This window comes from Mus musculus, chromosome 5, assembly GCF_000001635.26.
Source record: "Mus musculus strain C57BL/6J chromosome 5, GRCm38.p6 C57BL/6J".
NCBI classification, from domain to species: Eukaryota; Metazoa; Chordata; class Mammalia; order Rodentia; family Muridae; genus Mus; species Mus musculus.
Window position 1 is genome coordinate 122,897,941 of NC_000071.6, and position 23,687 is coordinate 122,921,627.

Here is a 23,687-nt window from a genome sequence, read left to right on the forward strand (position 1 = left end):
TGGGGGTAACCAGAACTCCGAGGAGGGTTGTAGCAGCTTTTTTCCCAATTTCATCAGTGGAACAACTGCTCCCCAACAAGGCCTCCCTCCTTGCGGTCTTCTGATTTACAGGTGGCCAAGTATACTTGATATCTCCATGTCAGGACTCCAGCACCATCCTCAAGAGGGTGCTGAACACATCCTGCTAGAAGGATAAGGAACAGGGAGGGGAAACTCGGAAGAGAAGAGCTGAAGCCTGGGGCTGGCGAGCTTAGAAGTCACAGATTCTTTCACAAAAGTCCTTAAGGACATCTACTCTTCTCAGGTACGCAGAAGCCCGGGGCTGACAAAATGGATAGGAAAAAAAAAAAGTGGTGGGAAGGAGAGGGGAGGCAGAGAGCACTGAGCCACAGCCTAAGGTATCCCCAAAATGCAAAGTATCTGAGCTGACATCAGTTTCTGCACTACTGTCTGCCTAGAAGACCGGTGTGGGAGGGGGAGGGGGGACTCTAAAGTGTAAATGAAAACTTGGGGAGAATTTCTCTTGCTAACTGCTTCAGAAAAAGCTATTCCCAGCTTGACCCATACGAAGAGAATTACCTGGCTACAGAAGTGCAGGTCCCTTCCTAATATAGCAGTCTCCTTCAGAAGGAACAGTGCCTCAAAATGTGCTCATAAGCCCAGGGGCAAGCTGGGTGTGAAGGTTCACACCTTAAGTGCCAGAACTTGGGAGGCCGAGGCAGGAAAACTGCTACAAGTGCCATCCCGGAACTCACTATAATAATAAACAGTCTCAGGAGCCAAAACAAAAGAAACAGCTCAGAGATAGTTGCGTCCTGTCAAAGGCACTGGACCACAGGATGGACGGAGATATATATAGTCAAATTGGAAAAAGAGGTTAAGAGGAACGTCAACCCAGATGGACCAAAGCCTACTAAGATGGACTACTAAGATGTCCGGATGCCATGGTAACGGTAAACGGTTGGCAGGATTAATTGGGCAGACCTAAACTGAACCAGGAGTCGAGGCAGGAACTAGATAGCAAGAATTTGAGAGCCATGGACACAGGGGGAGCTACCTGAGGCAAACATTCCAAGTCCAAACCTCCTGATTTGTCCCTGGATTCGCCCAACTGAAAAACTTGTGAGACTCATTAACACTTAGAGGGTGGGCAAGACTAGAGCAACAGAACCAAAAAAAAAAAAAAAAAAAAAACCCCAAACACCAAACTCTATCTCTGTTAAATAAAAAACTACGGAACTACAGGCACAGTAACCACTCAAAGGCAGCCCTACAGCATTACTTCCTCACTGACGCCCGAGGCTGGGGTTGGGGGTGTGTGTGTGGGGGGGTGATGTTCCGATGTCTTCGCTGGAACGTCTTTATTCCACCAAGGAAATGCAGGCAGCATTATAAAAAGCATCTTATACACACAGGCCGTCCAAAGCCCACACGATAAGGTGACCCATCCCAATCCTAATTCCTTGGACATGTCTACCTGGCCTGTCTTACTGCAAATGCTATTTTTCCACATTGTGCTCCGCTGAAAAGCAGCAGCACCCTCAACTTCCTTCCCGGGTGTCCTAAAGACGAACCTCGGAGTAAATCTTCCCGGTAAACACACCCAGAGCTTTGTTTTACACGCAGAATTCCACTCCGGTCTCTCTCTGCTCCGAGAGAGAGGGGCTCGGACTCCTGGTGGCGGAGGCCAAGGGCGATCGCCAGGTTCCGGATGGCCCGCGCCGGCCGCGGCTCGCACCCCTTCCTGTCTCGGCTACCCACGGCGGGCGAGCGCGCGGCGCCCAGACAAAAGCTCGGGCCGTCGGCCCACGGGCCGCGCGGGGCGCCCTCCGGTCCCCCGATGCAACTTTGCCCGCGGGAGGCGATGAGGCGCCGCGGGGCCCGCTGCGCTCCGCAAGCGCGTGGGCCGCGGGGCTACCGAGCCGAGGAGGGCGCGGTGCGCCCCGCCACTCACCCGCGGGGCCGGGGCCCGCGCCACCCCGACGGCCAGGCCCGCAGGCCCACATTGTCCGTGGCGCCGCAGCGGTCCTGCCGCACACGCCCCCTGCCCGCGCCCGCCCCGGGCCCGCCGGCCGACCGGCTGCGGCCGCCAAACTTTCTCCTCGGCGCGGCGTCTCGGTCGCCTGCCTCACTCAGCGCGTCAGGCAGGAGCTCGCCGGGTCGAGCCGCGCGGGTCCCTCCCTCAGCCCCACCCCGGGGGCCGCCGACCTGGTCGGGCTCCGATTCATAGTCGTCGTCCTCGGCGCTCACGGACATGGCCATGGCTCATGGTGGGCCCAGCCTCGCGCGCGCTGACATGGCTGGAGCAGCGCCGCCGCCGCCCGCAGGGAGCAGGCTCGGCTCACCCTGGCTAGCGCTCGGGCTCCCGCGCGGCGAGGAGGGAGCCGCCGCCGCCACCGCGCGCCTCGCACGCCCGCGCGGGAGGGGGCGGGGCGGGGCCGGTGCTCATGCATATGCATGAGGCGAGCCAGGAAGGGGCTGGCCCCCCGGGCGGGCGGACCAATGACGCGGCCGCGGTGCTCGGCCCCGCACACAAAGGGAGCCCGGCCTGTGGTGACACGGGGGCGGACCCGTGGAGGGAGGCCGCGGGGCGCGCGGCGCGGGGACTGGGGCTGCGTGGGGGCGTGCCCCGCGCCCCGCCCTAACGGGTCCGCGCCGCGCGCTGCGGGATACATATAGGTGGCTTGCTTGCATGGCGCCACTGCCGCCGCAAGCTGCCACAGGAAATGTACACCCGTCTTGGGGTGGGGTCTTTTGTGTGGTCCCTAAGGGGCGTCTCGTGAGTCCCGGTCCAATGGCCACGGGAGAACCGCCCTATGTGCAACACCAGGCACAGGTTCCCAGGTCTCCTGCAGCAGGATCTGCTTGCGAAGATCGGGATCTGATGCCCGCGAGTCCCAGAGGCCCCCAACCCAGAGTCCGCAGGCCTGTCGGCCTCGGGAAGAATTGGGGCCTCTGTCCTCTCAGCTCTTCCGTTCGCCTTTCCAGGTTGAAATTCGGTGTCAATTTAGCTAGAAATCTGAGGTGTTGCAGGCTCCAGCTGCTAGACTAGGAGCTGTCAGAGAGAATACCCCAAGACTTGGCCTTGAGACGGTCATCCCACCCTCTTGGAGAGAACCACTACTCTCTAGTGCTCACGAGCTGACTTCAGAGAGGTTGCAGGTGCTGCAGTCCGGAGCACAATAATCCTAGGAGATTGGGCAGGAAAGGTGTAGGTTTCTGGATTCTTCAACAGTGAAGAATTCTCACCATTGAACTCCGGAAACAGCCCAACATGGCAGAACATCGTCGCTAGGAATCCAGCCTGACCTTCATCCCCCAACAAAACGTCTACTGGCATTTGTGTCAACAACCCTTCCCCCTGAAAGATCGGCTACATGACTTTTAGCCCAGATGACCAATGTTATCACAGACACCAAAATTACTGAAACATGAACGGAGCATTTAGCTAGACAACTGACAGACATATCGAACATCTAGAGGTGGCACTATACTAACAGTACCCGCTGTTGCTCCATCTATAAAATGGGAACGATTTACTGAGAGACTCTGTGGAGAACACGTTCCAATAGTTGCAGTCAGCCGACCAATCTGTAGTGGGTATCCAGCTGTTACTCTCATCTAACTAAGGTCAGGATAGCCACAGTGGGAACAGGAGGCACTGGCTGATTTCTTATGTCCTGGGCTTTCCAGGAAGGTGGGAGACCTTCTAACTTAAAGCTCAGAAGACTTCCAGCAGAAGCAGCAAGAGGAAATGAGCAAGGGTGGCAGTTTCACCAAGTGGATTTTAAACGTCTCTGAAATTTATACACCCCACTGACGCTATGGAAAGACTCCCAGCTGACTTACTCTTTTCTGAACTTTTCTGTGCTGAGTTTCCTCTTCCATTTCGTTTTTTTTTTTTTTAAACAGTAAGTTCAAGGTTACCAGAGGGGGGAACATGGCAAAAGATAACCCTTCACACACTTCCCTCTACCCACAAAGCTGCCCACTTATAAGCCCTTAGGAAATGTTCCACTCAGAAAGAAGCCAGTTAAAGAAACTAGAAAGAGGAAGGCAGGTGGGGAAGGATGCTAACTATGGGTAGAGTGTGCCTGTCTAGGATATATCTGCCCAACATAGAATAAAGAGGAGGAATAAGAGGAGAAGGAGGAAGAGGAGGAAAACAAACACTTCCTTTCTTTCTCTGTCATTTGACATACCTGCAAGGACAGAAACACCCAAACAGCATAATACATCAAACGCTGTGTGCAAGTGGGATATTTCTCACCCTCACAGGTCTCTTCTGTTAAGAATAAGAACCACAATTCTATTGAACAGAACTGTCTTCAGGCCGATTTCCCTGGAGGACTCTCAAAAAAGATCACTTTTGTATTTAAATAAATAAAGTGACACAGCTCTCTTATCAAAGCTCAGCCAGGAGAAAGGGAGAGGGCAGAGAACACAGAAATCACTCCTTTCATCTCAGCAGCTCAGAGCTGGGCAGGCCTCGGCAGGTGGATAAAGGATAGTTAGAGAATCCCTTATCTAATGTCCTAGGGAGGAAGCCCCCACACCAGCGCTGCACTCAGCATGCCCAAGATCATGATCTCATTTAAGATCACAGAAGAGGTATGGTTTGCCGTCCTGCCAGATGTGCACCACTGCACAGATGAAGAAACGGAGGTGAGATTCTGCTACGAAGAGAAAGGGTTCCATTCCCGTCTGATCCCGGCCCAAGGAAAAAGATAAATAAATAAATAAATAAATAAATAAATAAATAAGACAAATGGGCTTTGTCACCTGGTCAGTTTTGGTGGCACACACCTCTGAGTCTAATACTCGGAGGCAGAGGAAGAAGGGTCTCTTGTCAATTCAAGGTCAACTTGGTCTTACACGTATGGAGTTCTCGGCCTGGTTGTCACAATCCAACAGACCAAAGCAAAGAGGCAACAAAGCAACACACACACATTCTCTCTCTCTCTCTCTCTCTCTCTCTCTCTCTCTCTCTCTCTCACTAGATTTTTGTTTTGAGATGGAGTCTTTTTTATATGTGGCCTTGGCTGGTGTGGGGCTTGCTCTGTGGCCAAGGTGGGTCTCAAATGATCCTGCTGCCTCATCTCTCAAGTTTGAGAATGCCAGGTGTCTGCTACAACAACTTAATCATGCTGGATTTTTTATAAATCGTGAATCCTCAGTTTAAATGCAAAACTAAGGAGGGAAGGTGTAGTTAGGAAGCTGGTAAGGTCTGAAGTCTGACTTTACCAGGGAAGACTGAAACCAAGTAATTCCTGTGTTAGGTTTTCTCCTAAACATAAGGCTCCTGCCAACCACAGCCCAAAGGCCTCTTAGGGATCCTCTCCTAATTCTTTCCAGGGGCTTCTTCTATCTCTCTTAACCAAATTTCCTTTGGCTAACCGGTACAATTATCCAACATCTGGTTTGTGTTGATAGGGTTTCAGCACAGTCTATGGCATCCCTTACCCAGCAGAACTGCTACCTGAAACTGTACCATTTCCACTGTCCTGTGGCTGGCTGATCTTTTCTTGGCCCGCCCTCATCACGAATGACCCTGAAGAATTGAACTCTCTCCTTACACAACGACGTAGCCAGAACTTCCTCATGTTCTTAGAAAGTTTCCAAGGCCCATGCCACCCAGGCAGATGGTGCTTGCCCTGAGCCAAGGGGGCCCAGAACTTTTGCCATATGACAAGGAAGTAAACAAAAACACACGGGTGCCAAGTCCTCCCAGGTCACAGGCTGCGCCACCCACTCTCATTGTTCTTTGGGTGTTACTGAATATTCCTTCCGTACCTGTCAGGCTCTAAGAAATCAGAAGGTTCCCTGGTTCTCCCCAGACTTAGCCTTATCCCAGGGTGGGGAAAAAGGTTCCGGGGTGAAATGAAAAGAAACAGAATACATCAAAAGGAGAGACCTCTTATGTAGGAATGGCAGTATACCCACAGCCTAGAATACAACGCAGAGGCAGGACCTGCACGTCCCAGATATATTACCTTTCCTTATAAAGCAAGGGACAGAAAGGTGTGTGCAAAACGCATCACTTAAATTGAACTACTTGGGAAGCTGAAACATAGAAGACAAATTCCAGGTCCAGCCTTAGCTACAGTTCTAAGGAAACCTGAACAAATTTGCAAGAGCTTGTGTCAAAAATCAAAAGTATACATACACTGCACAAGGTAGATCTTGCCTTTCATTTTAGTACCGCAGGCAGAGGGGGGTGGACTTTTGTGAGTTTTAGGCCATGCTGATCTACACGCATCCTTCAAGGCCGGCCATAACTATATAGTGAGACTTCGTCTCAAATAATTATTGTAAAGGAATGATTAAAACAATAAAAGATAGAAGAAGGGTATGGTGACTCGCGCCAATAACCCAGTAAGTTGGGAGGCTGGGGGAAGGTGGACTGAGAGCACTTGAAGCCAGTAGAAGCTATCTAGTGAGTTCTGGGTCAGCCGCTGGTACACAAGATCCAATCTCAAGAAACAAAGGTAACAAAACAAGGGATGGCGAATGAAATGATCCCCTTCACCATTCTCACAAGGGCTGGCCCAGCCATCCTATGGGTAGGCATTTCTGACATCACATAGCTTTTAGCTCACATTGCTCTTAAGAGGCCTCCTGTTCATTTCAGTGTCGTCTATCACCTGACTTGGTTTGTGCATGATAGCTAGCTATGTCGCACAGTATGGAGGAGCCTGTCCCCTACAGTCAAGTCTTACCATCTACACCCAGAGTTATGAACCAATCTCATCTCCTTTTATAAAGTCTTAAAGCTCAATGAATTACTCCCAGTAAAATCTCAACTAATACTTATGGGTTTGTTTAATAATGAATTAAAGATATGAACAGCAAAAAAAATTACGGCAGAGTGCCCTCTTTTGTTATCGTGATTATTAGTCCCCCAAAAAGAACCCAGAGTCTCACTCTGCTAGCCAAGTAGTCAACCATTCACCATCCTCCCAGTCTTGATGCCCCTTCCAACCATCAACTTCAATTTCCCCACTTCTAGAAATGGGCAGAGGGATATCAGATTGGGGATGTGACTGCCTTTCACCAGGACTCGGGTCAGAGCTAAGGACAAGGGTCATGCCCAGTGTAAGGTCCCTTTCTTGGTACCCATAACCCAGGGGCCACAGGTAGACCTTAGGAATATTCTCCATAAGTCCAGTATAGGAATAGTGTACAGCGTCCTTGGGGGGTGGGGGGAGCAACAGCTGGTACCCTCCTAAGGGATGAACACCATTTGTGAGCATGCCTGTGAGAAGGAATGACAAAGCTTGCTTGCAGAGGGCCATCTTGATGTGATGTGCAATTTATGCTGACTAGCAATAACGATTGTACACTTCAGGTGTTTTTAGCATTTCTCCCCCCCCCCCCAATAATCCTTGCCTCCCTTAATGGTAACAGCAAAATGTTTTGCTATGTTGCCCAGGCTAGCCTCAAATGAACCGTCCTCTTGCCTCAGCTATCCCAGTGCTAGGATTACAGGCCTGTACCGCCCTGCCTGCCTAGCAAAAGATATTTTGGAGAGTCATTCTTAACACGTAAGAGAAATAGAAAGCAATTTGTGAGTCTTGCCACACACCAAGTTAAGAGTCTAGGATTACCTGATAAAACTGGTTTAGAGAATATCACTTTGACAAACTAAGGGCTGCAATAATTTCAGTTAAAAAAAAATACTAATGCTACTTAAATGGTTTTTATTTACTCCCTCCAAAAACATTCTACAGCATTTAAAAACCACATATGTTCATCACAGAAGTGCTCACAGTAGACTGAGTTCTCTGTTAAATAAAAATTCCTTTCTTAATTGTGCCTCTTTACTTCAACAAAATCAACCTATAAATATTAACACGTACTGGAAGATTTAAGACAATGCACAGAATGCTTTTAAAAAAATTGATTTACGCCCGGTGTCCCACGCCTTTAGCACTCAGGAGGCAGAGATAGGCAGAGCTCTCTGTGAACTGGAGACCACCCTGGTCTACAATATAAGTTCCAGGGCAGCCAGGCTACACAGTTAATCCCCATCTCAAAAAAGGGGGAATTGAGGAGGTGGGGGGGACTGGAACTGATGTACGAGATGTTTCTCAACATCTATCCCAATCCAAAAATCATTCCTGGAGAGATGGCTCAGTGGTTAACAACACTTGCTGTTCTTACAGAGGACCTGGGTTCAGTTCCCAGCACCCACGTGGGAGGTCACAGATGCCTGTTACTATAGTTCCAGGGGATCCAATATTCCTTTTCTGGCCCGCACAGGGATCAGTCATGCACACAGAACTGGGACTCACAGGAAATAAAATCAACAAATCTTTCTTAAAGTTTCTTTCCTTTCTTTTTGAAACAGGGTTTCATTCTGTAACTCAGGCTGGCGTGGAACTTGATACTTAGTTCAAGTCTGATCTTGGGCTTGCTCTTTTAAAGGTTTGTTACATTTTCCCTCTGTGTGTGTGTGTGTGTGTGTGTGTGTGTGTGTGTGTGTGTATTGATGATGATGAACCTGCAATGGTGCACACATGGAATGATCTTGGGCTTGCTCTTTTAAAGGTTTGTTACATTTTCCGTGTGTGTGTGTGTGTGTGTGTGTGTGTGTGTGTGTGTGTATGTGTGTATGTGTGTGTATTGATGATGATGAACCTGCAATGGTGCACACATGAAATGATCTTGGGCTTGCTCTTTTAAAGGTCTGTTACATTTTCCCTGTGTGTGTGTGTGTGTGTGTGTGTGTGTGTTGATCATGATGAACCTGCAATGGTACACACATGGAATAAGAAAGAGCCAGATTGAATGCGTAGCTTCTTCTACCACACAGAGCTCTGGCATCAAATCCAGGTTGTAGGCTTGAAGGCAGGTACCATGGCTTTTTTTTTGTTTGTTTGCTTTTCTTTTAGTTTTTGGAGACAGGGTTTCTCTGTGTAGCCTGGCGGCCTTGAATTTAGAGATCTACCTGCCTCTGCCTTCTAAGTGCTAGATTAAAGGCACGGATTTGCCACTATGCCCAGTTTAAAAGGCAGTCTTACCTACTGAGCCATCAAACCAGCCCCGAACTTGTGTTTTTAACTCTCCTGCCTCAGGTTCTTGGGTGCTGGAGTCATTTATGACCGGAGTGATTGGCCGTCCGAGCTAGCAGGCTGAAGCTGAAAAGTCCAGGCTCAGCGAGAAGTGTGGCCTCAAGAAAACTGCTTAAGCATGCGTATATGCACATCTTCTTCAGCAGCCCTGTTTCCCATGGGTTAGCTAAACTAGTCAAAATGAATGAGCCCCTCCCTCACTCCTCAAAAAAAAAAAAAAATCATGTAGAAAACAGAGCTGAGGATAAACCTAGCCTCCACCAGCACCAACTCCAAACCTTTGAGCAGACTCTCTCCAAGGGTGGATCTGTCAACCCCTCCAGTGTGAGCTCATATTCGGCCATGGAAAGGTAATCTCACAGTGGACTGCAGGCCAATTGAAACCAGCTACCTCTTAAAGAGCTGCAAATTGTCACTGTAGGGGGTTAACTACCTCAGCTACTCATCATCAAAACAGGGGTGGGAGAATAAATAGTTCTAACCAGGAGATTGTTTCTTCCATTCATCCATCCATCCATCCTTCCTTCCTTCCTTCCTTCCATGTCTGTGAGTACACTGCTGCTGTCTTCAGACACACCAGAAGAGAAGAGAGCATGAGATCCCAATAAAGATGGCTATGAGTTGCTGGGAATTGAACTCAGGACCTCTGGGAGAGCAGTCAGTGCTCTTAACCGCTGAGCCACCCCTCCAGCCCCTCATTTGCCATTCTTGTTCTACATCATTGAAAATGGCTTGATGGAGCAAATTTGCATCTCCCTGACCAATGAAAATCCACGGATAATCATCATATCCCAAACAAGAAGCAAACAAACAAGGAAAAATACAGAAACGTCTTGCCCAAATTCACCTGCCAAGGCCAATAAGCCAAATAACTTTTGATTTATTGAGCTCAATAGCTCTGTGAGTTAACTTGAACTCAGAGAGATCTGTCTGCCTCTGCCTCAAGAATGTGTCCCACACGACCCTCACCTTTTCTTTTTTCGTACAGAAGGGGTCTCATCATGTAGCCTCGACTGACCTGGTACTCATAAATCCACCTGCCTTTACCTAAAATTTGAGATTAAAGGTGTGCAACCAGGCTGTCAAAATGGCTCAGTGGGTAAGAGCACTGAGTGCTCTTCCGAAGGTGGTGAGTTCAAATCCCAGCAACCACACTGTGGCTCACAACAACAGCAATAGGATCTGGTGCCCTCTTCTGGTGTATCTGCAGTAAGCTACAGTGTACTTATGTGTAATAATAAATTTTTGGGCCTGAGCTAGTGGGACCAGAGTGAGCAGAGGTTCTAAAATTCAATTTCCAACAACCATATGAAGGTTCACAACCATCTGTACAGCTAAAGTATACTCACATACATAAATAAATAAATCTTTTTAAAAAAAAAAAGTGTACAACATACCACCACACTGGGTATGTATGCATGTGTGTATTTTTAAATCTTTTGAAGCCGGGCGTGGTAGCGCACACCTTTAATCCCAGCACTTGGGAGACAGAGGCAGGCCAATTTTTGAGTTTTCAGAGAAACCTTGTAGGGGTGGGGGAGAGACAAAAAAAAACCCACTATGGTAAAAGAAAGCCAAGTGTCTGTTGACAAACAGCTAAGCGAAATGTGGTATATATAAAACTGGGTTATATATACACACAGTGGAATTCAGCCTCAAAATGACATATGGTGGCACAGGTCTGTAATCCCAGCTCTCAGAAGTGAGGCAGGGGAACTGCTGGGAGTCTGGGGCCAGTTTTTTTTTTTGTTGGTGGTGGTTTTTTTGTTTTTGTTTTTGTTTTTTGAGGCAGGGTTTCTCTGTAGCCCTGGCTGTCCTAGAACTCACTTTGTAGACCAGGCTGGCTTCAAACTCAGAAATCCACCTGCCTCTGCCTCCCAAGTGCTGGGATTAAAGGCGTGTGCCACCACTGCCTGGCACAACCATCCTTTCTCTTCTTTCTTTCGAGGTAGGGTCTCACTTAGTAGCTCTAAGTGTCCCCAGGCTTCCCACTTAATACCTGGATTTGCTGGCCGTGCTGGAAACTGGACTTCATTCACTCCTGCTTCCAAGCCTCACCTACTTCCTTTATGTGCAACCAAGGGTTCCCTCGCCTCATCAGAAACACAAAGCAAAAATTAACTGGAAGGGAGAAAGAAGAGGAAGAGGCCTGGGCATGGCTCAGTGGTGCCACGCGTGTTTAGCATGCTGGGATGCCGTAGGTTAGTCCCAGCACCAGGAACCAAATAAATTTCACCTGATCTTGCCCTCTTTTTTTCCCAGATTCCCTAAATTGGAAAGATGAGTTATTTAAAGGGATTGTGTAGCCAAACATTCCTAACAATGACCAACTAATTACAAAGAAGAAGAAAGAAGAAAGGAGAGGAGAGAGAGGGAGGGAGAGAAGGGAGGCAGGAAAAGTCACTTGCAATATATGATTGCACCTGATGGCTAAAAGATCTAAAAGATCGGTCATTGTTCTGGAAATAGAACAGCAGCAACGGACAAAGGATCACTAACTGCCCGCCAGACTTCCCGAATGGCCTCACCAAAGGCTCCAGCCCGTGGTATCTCAATTGCTTCCCATGAACCTGTCGGAGGCGTTCGTTATTAACACAGCCGCTCAGGTGATCCGTCTCAAGCCAAAGCCTTGGCTACAGGCTTTAATTGCAGGCTATTTCTGCCAAGTGCTGCCTTAGGGTTCCAAGAACGTGTTCCTAAAGGACACAAATAAACGCTGACAAATGCCAGCGTGGCACGATCGTCCCAGGTTGAAGGGGGCTGCCTCAGTCTGAGGGAGCTTCTCTTTCAGTCACTGGTCTTTTAGCCGCTCCCCACGAATGTGACGTGAAAGCAAGAGACGGAAGCCAGTGAAGTCATCACAGGACTTGGAAGCATTTGGTCAGTGCAGGTCAAAGAGATCAAAAGGATGAAACTAAGTGGCTAAAACATTATCTTTAGAAACTTCTGATAATTTTTGCTATTGGGTTCATTCATTCAACAATTATGGGGGTTGGAGGGAAACAACAATTTTCCCAGGCTCTTGGTGTCTGGGGAAAACTTGGATATATCACTTAATAAAATGGATGGATCAGGCATGGTTGACACAATTCTTGTCACAGTATTTGGGAGTTCAAGGACAGTGAGTTTTTAAGCCTGCCAGGATTACAGAGTAAGACCTTGTCTCAACCTAAAATAACAGATCCAGGAGTATTGGGTCTTTAACTCCAGAACTCAGGAAGCAAAGACAGGCAGATCTCTGCCAGTTTGAGGCCAGCCTGGTCTACATTCTAACTTCTAGGACAGCCAAGGCTATGTTGAAAGAATCTATCTCAGAAAAACCAAAACTCAAATCAAAGAGATGATGGGAAAATTAATAAGATAATCTCTAGTATCAAAAGGCTAGCACAGGCAGAGGCCAGAGGACTGCTCTAAGTCTGAGGCCAATCTAGGTACATAGACTGTTCAGCCTACGCTACCGAGTAAGACCTTGTCTCAACACAAAACCAGCTAGCCCCTAGGGCAGGCATAATCATAGTCAACAAAAATGTGGATCATAATGTCAAAGGCCAGGGGGCAAAGAAATACAATCAGTCTGTCCATCACCACCTTAGTAGGAGACTAACATGAATGGAAGGATTACCAGATGTGAGTTGGGAAAGGTTAGGGTAGACAGTGTGGCCTTCAGTGGCCACACAGTCAACAACGATGATCTTGCAGGGAGAAAGCTGGGGAAATGAACGTCCCTGGTGTGGTCTTCCACTACCCTCCCATGTCCTAGGGGTGCTTCCAACTCACTGAGCCTAATAACAAACCCAAGGAAAGGAGAGCTCTCTAGTGATGCCGGAAAGGCTGTAGTAAGACCTGGAGGTATGATTAGGGTATGTGGAGCCCAGGATACTCTTTTGAATCGGGAGCGAGGTTGGGTGGACTGCGGAGATTTGTCCATGGGAGATAACGAAGGCAGAGGCAGGCAAGGAAAGTCCAGACAACGTGGCTCCACTACAATGGAATGAAGATGGAGCCACCAGGAGCTTCTAAAGACTCTGCTAGCTGCAGGCAGAGTCTTGGGCCTCCAGAAAGAACAATGAAGTGCTGTCACGTAAGCCACTAAGTCTTGGTGTTCTGTGGCCCCGATGAACTAACAAGGGAGCGGAGTGGAGACAATGGAGTGAGACAGATGGGAGCCTAGGGGGACTGAGCCTAGAAGCCAAGGAGTAAACCAAGGATGCCGGACCCAGTATGATTCAGTCTCCAGGGAGAAGCAAGCCCTTCTGCCATGGTAGATGGAACCCCTGGGACATGACTCTGACATTTCTCTTTGCCCCAAACACAAAGCAACTCCATGGCTACTACTCTCGGCCAAGTTAGACTCAGGTCTAACTAGTAGCTCGCTGGTGTCCCAGCCTGTAAGAAGATCAACTGATGAGGAAAAGAGAAGAAGTTGACCCAGGGCTGGGTTTCTATCTGTGATGACGAAACACCCCAGAGACAGATGGTGCTTGAGGCCGCACAACACCGGGAGTGTAAGTATCAACTGAAAATTTGGAAATTGGTTATGGTTAGTTTTGAGATAGGGTCTCTCACTGAACCTGAAGCTCACTGATCCAGCTAGACACGCCAGGTCACAAGCCCCAGGAATCGCCCTGTCTCTGCCTGGGAATACAGATAGAAGCTGTATTTTCCCCTATGTAAGTCAGGCCCCCACCCCCAACCCTGTGCTTGCGAGCCATCTACCCACACCTAGGATGTTAACTTTAGTGCAACATCTATTTTATCACAATACAGCCATTCCCTCCAAAAATGATTCTCTCAGAGTCTCGGCATCAAATTTAAATTCTTTCCCATGACCACCAACATTCACTAGCTCCCAAAGGCCCTGTCTGACTCACCCAAATCGGTGTGGCATCCTGGGCCCAACCCTCTGATCTTTCACCTGTAAACCTTAACTTCCAGGCCCCTCCCATCTCCCCCTAGTCAAAACCTCCCACCACCTTACCACAGTACAGGTTTGTCATCCTTCCCACACGGGACTAGCACGGCTGGCTAATCATATTCTGTTATAACCTACAAGCTCCATGAAGACCAAGCATAAAGCTGTTCGTCTATCTCCAATAGCCTGCACAGTGCACACAGTGCCAGGCACCCACCCATTCATTGTGGAACAAACAAACGAGGGGGGGAGGATTGACAAAGAACTTAGAGAGGAGAAAGAGGCTAGGTATGTTCCAGACTCTGGGTACACCTTCCCTGACCCATCGTTTGTTTAATCAAGCAATTAATTAATCAATTCTTCAATACATTTACAACCTTGTTTAGGTGTTTCTGCTTAAAAACCTCTGGGTTAACAGGTATGGTTGGGGAGGCTATGTGTGAGTTGATAAAAGACAGATTCCACAGACATGAAAGTCTATAAATGAAGCTTGATTGAGCCTGAAAACAAGCACCAATGTTTGTTTAACCCAAAGAGATATATTCTTACATTGAACATTTAAAACTACACAGGCCAGCAGCAGGTGAAACTACAGTCACACACACACACACACACACACACACACACACACACACCCACCATGATCCAGCCTCCATCTACCCCACTAGCAAAGTGCAGAGCAGCTGTGTTGGAGGCTCTTGCTCCAAGGCCCACCAGAAGGTACAAATACAAGCTCAGGTGCTGTCAGAGGCTGCATATCCCGTGAGAGAGACCTGGGTTCTCACTCCAACTCTTGGCACTTGAAAGCCTCCAAAGCCCCATGAATCAAGGATTCATTCCCACCTCGGCACTAGGAGAATGTAATCGCCACTCTAAGCCAGGCATGGCGGCATCGCAGCATTTGGTAAGTGGGTGCCAAGGATTGCTACGAGTTCGAGGTCAGCCTCCGATACAACAGGGATTGTCAGACTAGCCAGGACTGCATAGGCAAACCTTATCTCACAAAGGGGTATGGTGTTGCCAGAGATGGTTCAGCAGTTAAGAGCACTTGCCGCTCTTACAGAGGGCCCAGGTTCAATTTCAAGCACTGTAGGTGGTGGCTCACAACTGTAGCTCCAGTTTCAAGGGATGAACACCCTCTTCTGGCCACGGCAGGCACTGCACATACATGGTGTATAGACATTCATGCAGGCAAAACACTCCTACAAGGAGATCTCTGAGTTTAAGGTCATTTGGGATAAGGCAAGTCCCAGATGCAGGCGTGGTGGCACATACCTTTAATCTGAGCCACACCTTCTGCTGGAGACCTACATAAGGACATTGGTGAAATAAAGGTAAAAAACAAGAGTTCCAGGACAACCTGGGCTACATACATATAAAGACTCACAAGTTGCCCATCCTGTGTAGAACTTGATAAGAAAGATATTATGTGGAGTTGGGACAGAAAGGCTAAAGAGGGTTTAGAGCATTCTAAGATCCTTGTAGGACAGGCTAAACAGTTGTGGGCCCCTATATAGTCAGGGTTCTTTAGGGTCTCTAGAAGGTATGGCTCAGATTAAAGGTGTGTGCTACCACACCTTTAATCCCAGATGACCTTGAACTCAGAGATCTCCCTATCTTAATCTTCTGGAATTCATAGCCACTATGCCTCAAGACCTGCATGCCAAGATCCTGGTCAGAAACTTCTTATCTCCCAGCCTCCAGATTAGGGTCACTGGTGAGCCTTGCAACTCTGGATTGTAGTTCATTCCAGATATAGTCAAGATGACCATCAGGAATAGCCACTACAATCCACCCCTTGTCAACTTGATACAAATAACACTCCAGTGTCCTTTCCCGATAGAAGTCACCAGAAGTTCAGAAAACTATAACTGGGGGGGGGGGGAGACGGCTATGCAAAGTAGGCTGAGGAAACACTTCCAGAAGGGTTTGGTCTCAGGCATGGAAAGTGGCAGAGACAGGTGCACAACATTAGAACAGCAACGGTTAGCTGTAGATAAAGCATTGCCACAGGTAGAATCTATTACAGAGACTGTAAGAACAGCTTCACAATAAAGGGCTGTATTGACAGGCCCCCTGACCAGCCCCCTTTTTGGTGTGGCACGGAAGCAAACTCTACCAAGATGACACACATACTTGCAACAACAAGGAATGGTGTCCACAAAGTCCCCTGCAGGCTGTCCTAGGCCCAGTGTCCTTTAAAGCCACCAGTAATGGGACCAACAGCGAAACCAATTAAAGTCCTGGAAGGGATAGCAACCATCCCTATAAATGCCCGGGACACAGACGGTGTTAGTCGGTACATCAAAACAAGTATGGGTAGCTGTAGCAATATGCATGAACCCAGATGCCATGTGTCTAGGAAAGGAGAAGACAGAAGTAGCCAATGGGCTGAGACTCAGCTTGTGATGATCTCTACTGACAGTCAGGCTGCACATAGAGAGGCCTTGGTTGAAAGAGCCCACTGGGAAAAGGAAAATAGTAGATGCTGAGTTGGACACTATGGGGGCAACAGATCTGGAAAGAAATATTTAACAGAATTCAACAGGAACCCATTGTAGTTTTCCACATGGCAGCCCCATAGCCCCAGGAAATCAGGAAGCAGATGCCCTTACCAGGGTACGGGCCATTTCCCCTCAGGTACCCTTGGAAACTGCCCACTGGGTCCATACAAAGTCTGATCCCAGGGGATCCAACACAGGTTGGAAAATGGGTAGGTTTGATGCCATTCCTGTGAAATAGACTGACATTTTTGCATGCTGTCATCTGAGAACTGTTTCCCATGATGGCCTTGACAAGAGGATGCTCTGATGGGACTCGAACACAAGTCAACCTGTACCGTGCGTGATGGGCAGGAAAGCTTCCACGGGACCCATGCCCATCAGGGAGGGATGCAAACACGCCCTCACCTGTGTGGACACAGCCACAGGCCTCTTACAAGCATTTCAAGCAATCGAGCAACAGGGGGAGCCATGAAGGGCCTCACCCAACTCTGTTATATTTGGGTGTCCATGGTGACAGAGGCAGCCACTACCCAAGTGTCAATGTACAGAACTGGGCTGAAGACAACCAGGAACAATGGTACTGTCAACTAACCAAGTGGGCTGGGCAAATTAAAAAAAAAAAAAAAGATAGGGTATTAAACAACAGCTAAGAGCTTAAGGCCTAATGGTGCCCTACATGGGTGGGAACAGATACTCCAAAGCTCTGTAGGGTTACTAGACGTGAACACCAGCACCAGGACTGGGCCTCTGTTGGCCAGGGAAGCCCCTAGGCCCAACAGAGCATAAAAGCTATCGCTACTGTGGCTGTTTGAATGAGAAGTAGCCTGTGAGAACACTGCATATACATGTTTTGACTGAAGGACCTGAAGAATTTAAGCAGGAACTTAACTAAACTCCCACTCGATGGCTTTCTTTCCTGCCACCACCTTGCTTGGTTATGGAGCCTGCTTGCTAAACCACCAACATGCTGGGTGTGATGTGGCTGCTTGGGTCACAGTGGCTCAGCTTCCAATTGGACTTAAGACCTGTTCCAGAAGATGGAGTTTAAGCCTGGTACTGTAAGCCAGAATAAAAACCTGTGGCTGGAAATATCACAGGAGCCAAGGGGGAAGACACTGCTGTGGTTTTGTGAGCTGGGCGTGAATGTGCCTGCGAAACTGCCATATTAAACCCCCGTGTTTACAAGTATAGGTCACTCGCTGTCGGCCTTAGCCACTGGGGAAGCTCTTGAGAACCGGCGACTGGTACTGATAATGGTGGCCTATTTCTTAGCCATAGGTCTTAGCTGCAGGTCTACAGTCACGTCCTCCAAGGTTCAGAGATCATTCTGGAAGAGAGGGGGGCAAAGAGAATGAAAGAGCCAGAGAGACAGGGGGTGGATATTGCGCAACAGTTTTCCGGACAGAGACTAGTTCCCAGAACAAAGACTTTAAACATTCCATCCTAGGGGCGAGAGAGAGAGAGAGAGAGAGAGAGAGAGAGAGAGAGAGAGAGAAAGAAAGAGAGAGAGAGGCTCAGTGGTTTTAAAGCACTGGTTGCTCTCCTGAAGGACGACTTAAGTTCCACTACCAGCATCCACGTGTGGCTCACAACCATCTGTAACTCCGGTCCCCGGGAATGGGACACGTTCTTCTGGCCTCCTAGGGCACTGTAAAGCACATGGTGTACAGAGACATGGAAGGGACACCCACACACATAAAAAAGCGTATCATAGACCCTTCGCTTGCCTTCTCTGCTCTTCTGGACTCCGTGTGCCGCTTCTAACGGCTACTTCCTTGCTGTACTGGGAGCCACTTAGTCCCCGCCCAGGAGTTGCTGTCCCATGGGGCTAAAATAAGGTCTGTCTTGTTCCTAGAGAACTCAAAGGTTCAGACACTGAAACCCTTGGCCTTTGACACCCTCTCCTCAGACCTTGACCACTAGGTGTCTGTAGGTGTCTCTGCTACCTACAGGCCCCAAGGGCACATTCTAAAGAAATAGCTGCCTGCTATGCAGTGGTGGCACACGCCTTTAATCCCAGCACTTGGGAGGCAGAGGCAGGCAGATTTCTGAGTTGAAGGCCAGCCTGGTCTACAGAGTTAGTTCCAGGACAGCCAGGGCTACAGAGAAACCCTATCTCGGAAAAACAACAAAAAATGTAGCTACACTCCTTGCTGAAGAGCCTGGGATTTCTCACCACCAGGGTAAAAAAAAAAAGGAGGAGATGAAAGAAGACAGCTTCCGGGGCTGGAGAGTTGGCTCAGTGGTTAAGAGCACTAACTGCCAGAGGTCCAGAGTTCAATTCCCAGCAACCACATAGTGGCTCACAACCATCTGTAATGGGATCCCATGCACTCTTCTAGTGTGTGTCTGAAGACAGCTGCAGTGTACTCATATAAATTCAAAAAATTATTAAAAAAAAAAAAAGACAGCTTCTTAAGCGCCCCCTTCCCATTCCTCACTCCCCAAACCAGGATGTACCAGCTCATTATAAAAGAGTAATAAGAACGTCACAAAAATTAAGCTGCACAGGCCAGGCATGGTGGAGCATGCTTTCAATCCCAACATTTGGGAGGTGGAGGCAGGTGGATCAGGAATTCAAGGCCAGTGGCTACAAATTTGATTAAGAGACCCTATCTCAAAAACAAACAAAAAAAAACAAAAAGGAGCCGGTGGTGGTGGCACATGCTTTTAATCCCAGCACTCGGGAGGCAGAGGCAGGCGGATTTCTAAGTTCGGGGCCAGCCTGGTCTACAGAGTGAGTTCCAGGATAGCCAAGGCTACACAGAGAAACCCTGTCTCGAAAAACTTAAAAAACAACAACAACAACAACAAAACAAAAACAAAAAGGGAAGACAAAAACCAACAGAACCAAACCAAAACAGCTGCCTCTCAGCCTGAAGTAGACAGGCTTTAAACTCATCTCCTGAGTCAGCTCATCAGAGAATCACCAGCCTGTTGTTAAGAGAGCTTACAAGTCACAGCTCTGCAGGACTAGAAGAGCTATCACCTAGCTGCTGGGGTTTTATGCCACTGGCTGGTTTGTTTGCCTGAGGCTGGCCTTGAACTTCCTGTATAGCTGAGTATGATTTTAAACTCCTGCCATCCCTCCACCTCCCAAGGGCAGCACATACCACAGGTGTACACCTCCACACATGTGTTTTCTATAAAGATACTTTACAGACAGCATCTTACAGCCACCGTGCCAGAGTCACACTGCTTAGCCCCTTTTACAGCTAGGTAAACTGAGGCTTTTTAACTCACCCAGGAGAGAACAGCTAGTCAGTGGCAGAGCCAGGTGTCAGTGACAAGGGGTGCCGATATCTAATCTGCTCAAATGCAGATGAAGAGAAACGAAGTAAAAACACAGAAGACAAAGGACCTGGGTCACTTCCTTTCACAACCTGCACCCACCCTGTGATATCCTCAGAGGGCATAGTGGCTGCCCTGCGCTCAGGAGGCAGAGGCAGGCAGCTCTCCGAGTTTAAGGCCAGCCTGGTCTACAGAGCAAGTTCCGGGACAGCCACACAGAGAAACTGTGTCTCCGCCCCATGCCCAAAAGGGGTGAGAGTAAAAAGGAGAAGGCTTCAACAGCTGTCTTGCCAGGGGACTAGCTGTGTCTCAGTCTCCTCTTTGGGTCTTTTCCTTTGAAAAGATACCAAGCAAGCTCATGGCTTGAAGTCTCTCTCTGGTAAGCAGAAGTCTCAGCTCAGTAATAGGGCCACAGTCAGAGACTGGGCTTCAAACAAGCAGAGCTCTCCTGCCTTACTCCCCAGGTCACAAACAGGAACCCCCCCCCCCCATCCCTCCACCTAGCTATAAAAGCCAGCAGCCAGAGTGCAGCCAGATCAAAACAAGTCCAATGTCACTCCTGGAAACAGCCAATTTGGGGGGTGGGTTGACGAATGGGGATCTGTGACATCCTGGAATTAAAGGACATCTCACCAGAAAGGACCCCTCAGCACCTAATCAGTTCCAGAAGTGGGCTTTGTTCTCCCGAGGGGAGGTGGGAGATCAAAGCACATCTTGCCGTTCACCCTTGAGCATTAATTACTTGTAGGGTAACCGGACCTAGGGCAGACCCTGCTCCCTTGCCTTGCATCCTGGTGGCCTTGGTGAGCACCTTTGATCTTTCAACCCCGCAGGCATCAAACTGGAAGGGAGCTGGACAGCAAACCTGGGAACCCAGAGACCTGGTGTGGCCCAGGCAGCCCAAGTCAGTCAACCATCCTTTCCTTTCCTGTTAACTTTTTAACCCTAACCCGCCAGGAAATGGTCAAGTGTGGCGCTGCCCTCCTTCTGCTTCCCTCCACCACACTTCACTGGGTTCTCACAGAAAGGCCTGACAGAAACAGACAGGCTCATAAGCTGTGTGGCCTGAGGCACGTGGTGCGCCTCTCTGAACTGATCACCTCCAAGCACTCATAGAGCTTGGCTTTTGTGGGAAGAGACACACAAAAGACCAAAACATATACATATATATATGTGTAATTAATAATTATTGGCCCTGTGTGTTGATCCGGGCACTTGGGAGGCTTTAGCAGAGTCTTACTTTGTTATTGAAAAGTCCCAATAACACGACCCCAAGCCCAGCCAGCCGCCCAGGTCACTGTCTATAACAGAGTTTGTGGACTGACACATAGACCATGTTCTATAACCCTACACATTCCTACCAAGTGGGGCGGATCTCAGTTTTTGCTATCCTAGGCTTTGGGAAATTCAATAATAACCCCAAATAATGGATGCCCTTCCCCCCAAGCAATCCCATATTTAGAAATAGACTTTTGGGTAAATAAACAATGCGAAAAGAAACACCAGGAAGAGCACCACTGGATAGAGAAACAAGCTGAGCCACAGATGCACTTCAAGTTTCCCCCTCTGGTACCAGAGACTGAACCTGGACCTCAATATCACTAAGCCATATCTGCAGCTGATTTTTGCTTGGTTTAAGTCAGAGGCCTATGTATCCCAGGCTAGCCCCAAATGTGCTATGTGACAGAGGCTGGCCTCAAATCCCTAATCCTCCTGCCTCAACCATCCAAACGCTGAGATAATAGGTTAATATCACCGTAGCTGGTTGAAACTATCACTCTGTAGCATGCGTCTTTAATCCTGACTAGGCAGGGGGACTGAGGCGGGAAAACCTCTCTGGGTTTGATCAAGGCCAGGAGGGATTAGTAAACTCTAGATTAGCTTGGTCGAACACACATAAAATTCCCCTTAATAAGGCCGGGCATGGTGGTGCACACCTTTTAACCCCTACACTTGGGAGGCAGAGGCAGAAGGATGTCTGTGAGTTTGAGGCCAGCCTGCACTAGACTCCAGGAGAAACCCTGTCTTGCAAAAACCAACATAAAAATTAAAATTGAAAAATAAATCCCCTTAATAATAATCCAGTTAAACTGTTACGTCTGGAAAACTGTCATTTCAATTAAGTTGCCAGATTTATCAACTAACTAGAAACAGTGCAGCTAAATTAAATTTCAGATAAGCATGATGCTTAAGTGTATAAGTGTATGTCCTATAACACTGGGGACACACCCACACAGAGAATTTATTTGTCCTTCATATGATATTCAAATTTTACTGGGCACTTCTTTTTTTTTGTATAACCAGGAGACACTAGTGAAAATAATATGAAAATTAATAAGGTAGCTTCCATTTTTCTTGTGCTGTCTCTGAAACCAGCTGCATATTTTACACATACAAGTCATGTTTCCAACGGCTGTCCCTGTTGACAGTGCCTATAGGTTCACAAGGTTCTTCTGAGCATCATTTATAATACAAGAAAAAAAATAGGTCAAAAAATTGGCAAAACACCCATTGGGGCTAATTCATAACAATATTTTCTTAGAGAAGGAAGCAAGAATGTTTTGTATGCCAAGCAGAAGCCCCACCATTCAGCCATACCCTGAGCTCAAATCATTCTTTCTTTCTTTCTTCTTTTTTTTTGGCTTGCATTTGGCGATCCAGCAGAGCCTTTCTGCCAAATGTTCTGCCACTGAGCTAAATCTCCAGTGTTTCATTTACTGAGATAGGGCCACTGTAGAGCCCTAGCTGGCCTTGAACTAGCCATGTAACACAGGCTCAGTTTAAACTCTACTTCCTCTAGCCTCAATCCCTTGAGTGCTTGGAGTATGTATGACAAGGAGCAGCAACAATGGCAAACATTTAGAGCAGAGCAGTAGTCAAACACGACCCTTTCACAGAGGACCATACTATACAACAGATATTTACATTATGATTCATAACGGTAGCAAAATTACAATCAGGGAGTAGCAACGAAAATAAATTTAGGGTTGGGACTCACTGTGACATGGTGAACTGTATTCAAGGGTCACAGTGTTAGGAAGGTTGAGCAGCACTGATTTAGAGGGTACAAAGTACAGACACAAGGTTCTGAAGGCTTTGTATTCATAAAAATCACACTGGGGGTGGGGGTGGGGGCTGGTGAGCACTGGCTGCTCTTCCAATAGTCATGAGTTCAATTCCCGTGACTTGTGCATCTAAATGCTGAAGCCAAGGGCAGGTGGACGGAAGACATGGAAGACACGTGAAGGCTTGCATGGTGCCTAGACATCTGCCAGCCCCTTATCTACTAACCCTTCTCCCGAGCCCCAGCTTAGACATTTTTATGTTAAATGCCTATTAGTTTTATGAAAAGAAGTCACACTGAGAGGAAGGGAAAGTCTGAGAAAGGCAGGAAATTTGAGACAGAGGGAGCCTCACTCCCGTCGTGTTCCCAAGTGGCCTCTACCAGTGTCCATGGCTCCCAGTTAGCATAGCTGCTAAAACCAAGTTCTTTGAAAAGGAAAGCATTTGCAGTGAACATTTCCTTCAAACCAGTCATGCTAAGCGGGGTGCCCTCGGCAGGATCCCGTCCTCATGGATTCCCGTACCCCCACCCCCAAAGGATAGGCAGAAGGCAGCGGGGAAGCAGTGGAACGGGAAAACGGGAAGCAAGGTGGGCCTTACCTTTGCAGTTTTCTTTGGCCAGCTGACCACAGGGACCCCGGTGATGGCCAGGGTGGGGTCGTCATCCACGTGCTCTTTCAGTACATTCTGTGGCCAAACAAAGGATCCATATTAACTGAGGGTGAAGGAAAGATCCCTAAAGGAGGCCAAACTAAACCCTTGAAGAATTGCAAGCTCAGCCGGGCAGTTGGTGGTGCACACCTTTAATCCCGGCACTTGGGAGGCAGAGGCTGGCTGATTTCT

The 23,687-nt window shown here is 48.3% G+C and overlaps 1 protein-coding gene across 15 annotated transcripts in view; it reads right to left on the minus strand.

The window, feature by feature from the left end:
- Kdm2b (lysine (K)-specific demethylase 2B) overlaps positions 1–23,687 on the minus strand; it is a 118,607-nt gene that overhangs the window by 27,277 nt on the left and 67,643 nt on the right. For 12 of the 15 annotated variants that reach the window (XM_006530376.4, XM_011248210.3, XM_011248208.3 and 9 more), the window contains one exon: positions 23,445–23,531. In XM_006530376.4, coding sequence (XP_006530439.1) covers positions 23,445–23,531 — 87 coding nt within the window. Of the gene's footprint in view, positions 1–2,208; positions 2,428–23,444; positions 23,532–23,687 lie in introns of those variants that run through there. The other 3 variants (NM_001378865.1, NM_001378864.1, NM_013910.2) reach the window with 2 other exon arrangements.